The sequence below is a fragment of the Malus domestica genome, chromosome 04 (genome assembly GCF_042453785.1).
Source record: "Malus domestica chromosome 04, GDT2T_hap1".
NCBI classification, from domain to species: domain Eukaryota; kingdom Viridiplantae; phylum Streptophyta; class Magnoliopsida; order Rosales; family Rosaceae; genus Malus; species Malus domestica.
Window position 1 is genome coordinate 21,619,885 of NC_091664.1, and position 4,902 is coordinate 21,624,786.

A 4,902-nucleotide genomic window follows, 5' to 3' on the forward strand; every position below is an offset into this window, starting at 1 on the left:
TGACATTTGTACATAACAAAACTTTTGACAGAATTGTAATGGAATGACTACATTGATTTGACACACCTATTTCTAGGACTACTGCTATCGATTTAAATTTTAGGGAGCATCTTGTTGGTGTGGGTCAATTTCAAGGATCATTTGTGATTAAAAAAAAAAAGATTTATGGGGCCCACTTATGTGCCACATCAATGCATAACACAATTTTTTGATAGAAGAACCACATTAATTTGTGACACCTATTTTTCAGGACTATATTGGTCGATTTTCAATTGCAGAGACCATCTTAACAGTGTGGGTCAATTTCAAAGACGATTTATTACAAAACCCCTTCAAAGTATGAAGATTCCCCCCCCCCCCCAAGCCTACCCTATGATTCCACCTCAATTTGTAGCTTTTGTTATGTTTTAGTCAAGTACTTGTAGCTGTAGGCGGGTTTTCAAAAGCATTTAGGTATGTAAGTATGGTGGTTTTGTAACATCCCACATCAACCAACAGAGAGGTGGTGATGTGCCTTATATGCACATGCCCACCTCCATATAGCACGAGGCCTTCTGGGAACTCACTAGCTTCGAGTTCCATTGGAACTCCAAAGTTAAGAGAGTTTGGGCGAGAGCGGTCCTAGGATGGGTGACCCCATGGGAAGTTTTCATCCCGAGTTCCCAAAAATAAATCCGTGAGGGAATGGTCATCCCAAAACGGACAATATCATGTTACAACGGAGCCGGGACTGGGATGTGATAGGTTTGGCACAATGAGGGACCAATTGGTGAAGCCTAGAATTTCTTAGGTCAAAAAATAAAAATAGTTTTTCATTTTCTTTTGCAAACAATATTTTACATTATAGGGTGGGGGAATTAGGCAAAACTATAAGCCTCTCATAATATTACGGCATTGAACTTGTTATCTACGAAAATTGAATTTAAGACTACTTACAAGTAAAGAGGACTACATGTAACCGTAATACTAGTTGCAAAAGAAATGAAGTTTATCAAGGATACATAGTCCCTATATCTGTAGGTACTGATGTGTCTTGTCCATAGTTTATCTTAAACTTCTTATGTTATGTAATACAAATTACATAGTAAATCTAAATATGAAACAAATAATACACTACTACATCATTTGGTATCTTAAAAGTTTGGTGTAATAATAGTACTACGGAGACACCAATATGTGAAGAAAGCAAATCTAAAATGAACTATAATTCATGCCCAATTTTATTTTTTTTCCTTTCCCAAACTTGTTAACATAGTTTGATGTATGCTTGCTGTACACCAAGTCCAATGAGAGAAAGATAAGCCATTTTTCCCACCTGTTACGGAGGTGTCACACTCTCAAAGCGATTGCAGCTTCTAATTTGGACTTGTACAACTCTGTCAGCTCCTTCTGTGCCATTGATGATCTCGCAACATTGTCTACGTGGCGCCTGCCCATTCAATCATTCCCCAAAATATGTTAAGCTAGCACTAATCAACTTAATTGTATCCACACAAACAATTTCAGCACATATTATGGCACAAATGGTGCTCAGAATTTAGACAGAAAATCCTGCAGAAGATTGAGGTGCATGATATTTTCCCTATATGGTCAATGCATTTAGATTATGGGCCAATGCCTCTAAAGTTTAATGCATGTCAATTTTGTCACGTTTTTGTCACCAATAAAATTGTGACAAAATTAACCAACAAATAGTCCATGTTCTTATAACTTTATGACCCACTTTGGAAAGAAGAAATCAACTATCAAAATCAGAGTAGGGGGGGTGTTCTTTGATTAGAGATAATTGCATAATGTGAGTAGTCAGTTTATTAAAAGAAGAGATATTTTGGATGCGATCCCTAATCCTTAACATTTTTTAATAAAAACCTTAATAGTAATAAAAGTTTGATCAAAGTCCCTTAACTTTGTACACCTCATTATATTACTATTAATATTTATAGTTTTATAGTTTTGACATTAATTGTTTGATATTTTATGAGATTTATAATCCTATAAATTTAAAATCCCTCATTATAATGTTATTAGAAACGGTTGCAATAAAAAATTCAAACATTTTGATTGAATAAATGGATAAAAACTATGTAAAAAGAAGAAATAATAAATGGCAAAAGAATGTATCCATAGTGTTAAAAAAAATTGGTACATTTTACAAAAAAAATTGGTACGTTTCACATATAACAAATTGGTACATTAATAAAGAAGAATGGGTACATTATAAATAAATTAGGGTTCAGATAAAAGATTAAAAAATTATGAGTACAAATGATTTTTTTTTAAAATATAGGCGCTACAAGAAATTAATACATGGGTACAAAATAAAACTAAAAAAATACTACAAATTAAAAAGAAATGTTGCAAATTAAAAGTGGGTACAAACTAAAAATATAAATATATGATACAAAGTTTAGGCATAAAACATAAATATATCATATGTAATTTTTCTATCATTGATTGAATATACAATGTCATGTGACGGTATACACATGGATACAAACACAAATAAAACTTTAAAAAATATGGGCGCAAAAAGAAACTAATATATGGGTACAAATTAAAAATAAAAAGAAAATTGGTACAAATTAAAAAATATTTGCAGATTAAAAATAGGTACAAACTAAAAATAAAAATATATGATAAAAATTTTATCCATAAATATAAATATACTAATTGTAACATTTTTAACACTAAAGGAATATATTTTAAAAATAAAAGTATTTTATTATTCAAATAATTAATAATGTTATTAATACCTAAAGACCTTGATCAAAAATTGAAAATGAATATGATTTTAATTAATTGAGTAACCAAAATAAGGATGTAAATCTAATTTCTTCGTAAAAGAATATAGTTGATTGACTAACTCCTCACGTCCCGCATCATTTGCCACGTAACTATAAAATGTGCCACCTATATTTCAGTACCTTTTCCAATAGAATTTTCCTAATGAAGGAGAAATTTTTCCTCACCTTATTCCACAAGTCTGGGTTGAATTTGGGAGCCGAGACATTGAAAACCTCAACTTTCAAAGCATGAGTGTAGTCACTTCGAATGCAATCATTTTCCCCGTACCTCTTGTAAGTAGTCAGGGTCTCACCCCCACCAACGTTTTCAACCCCATCTAACATATACACAACCGATCTCTCACACGGGTCCGAACTGACGGGTTGGGTATTAAACGTGAACAAGCGCGCGTCCCAATTCTTCCACGTCCAAAACGTCTGCAACGCCGTTTCCAGCTTCTTAGCCGTCACCAAAAACGGATACAACTGCACCGTGTAGCCCCAAGACACCGAAACAGACCAATTACGCCTCAAGTCGTAACAAAAACTATGTTGTACGGTCCGGCCCGGATCCACTTTGTACCCGCTAACCAACTTCTTGACCGAGTCAATCTGGTTCAGGTTTGGAAATATCGACTCCACAGAGTCAAAATGGTGGAGTGACACCAACGGGGTCACAGGGTGCGCCGATAGCAAACCATACGGGTTGCCCCATATATCAAGTTGGTGAAAGCCGAGCTCTTTTGTTAGCGGCACTCCAATCTCGCTCAAGCAACCCTGGATCTTTTGATCCCCGCCGTAGAGTTTATCATACCGATCAATGCAGCCGTCCAAAATTTTAACAAGCTCAGCAGCCAATGGGTAACTAATGGCAAACCCGCCACCGCCGTAAGCCGTAGTGTATGAGAAGATCTCATCTTGCTCCACACTCTCCGAGTTCCCGCCAATATAGTACATTTGATTGTGATCGTATTTTGCTAACACTGAAAGTAAGTTATCGGGGAAATAGACCGTATCATCGTCCCCCATAACAAACCACCTCACATTTTCTAAACCTAGCTCGAAGCTCTCTTTCACGATTCTCGCCAACCGAACCGCCGACCGTGAACCATACGGGCACGAGTACTTGAACCGTGACGTGTCCCCGGACACTTTGTACTGTGGAAGGGTCTCCACCCACGTCATGAATGGGGTTGGTATCTGGTCCATCCAAACGAACCCGCGAGTGACGTTAGGCTTCCACCACAATTCGGTGTAGTGTCGGCGTTCGTTCCACGTCTTCACGGAGCCTCCGATGCCAAACAGAACGTGTGAAATGTTTGTCTTTTCGTGACCGTCGGCGGAGATGCAATTTTGATTGAGGTTGGTGACTACGTTGGTGTGTGGAGGGAAATTATGGGAGCGGTTTGAGACGGCGAAATAGAGGATGATAGAGATGGAAGCCACGGAGCAAAGAGCTAGGGTTATTTTCATGGCAAGGGATAAGACATCAATGGCTCTGATTAGGAATTTCCAGAAATTTAAGGGGTGATCGTGAAGGGTTTTTGATCTTGCACAAGACATTTTTAATGAGAAAATAATTTTCCAGGAAAATGGAAATTATAAGGAACTCAATCTATCCCAAGGGATTTGTTGAAGATTTGAAATTTATGTGAAGGTTTGGGAAGGGAGGGAACACGCAGATGCAGGCGGGTGCAAAACGTCTCCTTTCTTAATTGACGTATTGGAGAAATTTTTAGTTGTGTCTGAAACACGAATGGTACACCACGTGTTGTTATGTAAGTGGCGGAAAATTTTATTTTTTAAGTTATTAATTTTTTAACATACATATCTCATTATTTATATAACGACACGTGATTTACTATCTTGTATGACGATCATACTGAAAAATCTCTAAGGTTTTGGCCGGTGCGTGCTTTTAATTTAGTCACTCTTGACTCTTTTGGTCTTCCTTTTCTTTATTCTTAATTGTTGACTCTTTTGTTAGTTTGGTAAGCTATTAATTGGCCGGTACGTGCTTTTAATTTAGTCACTCTTGACTCTTTTGGTCTTCCTTTTCTTTATTGTTAATTGTTGACTCTTTTGTTAGTTTGGTAAGCTATTAATTAATTGAGGAAAA

At 36.4% G+C, this 4,902-nt stretch overlaps 1 protein-coding gene across 2 annotated transcripts; it reads right to left on the reverse strand.

Moving 5' to 3' along the window:
• Positions 1–949: 949 nt before the first annotated feature.
• Positions 950–4,689, reverse strand: LOC103419333 (uncharacterized). 2 transcript variants are annotated; one of them, XM_070820622.1, is made up of 3 exons: positions 2,970–4,689; positions 1,312–1,429; positions 950–1,236 (listed from the first exon to the last, which is right to left on the reverse strand). In XM_070820622.1, the coding sequence occupies exons 1-2, from the start codon at positions 4,344–4,346 to the stop codon at positions 1,319–1,321; spliced, it is 1,488 nt and encodes a 495-aa protein (XP_070676723.1). In that variant the 5' UTR covers positions 4,347–4,689; the 3' UTR covers positions 950–1,236; positions 1,312–1,318. The 2 variants fall into 2 exon arrangements, with proteins under 2 accessions (XP_070676723.1, XP_028957035.1); XM_029101202.2 differs by having other exon boundaries at positions 950–1,429.
• Positions 4,690–4,902: the final 213 nt, after the last annotated feature.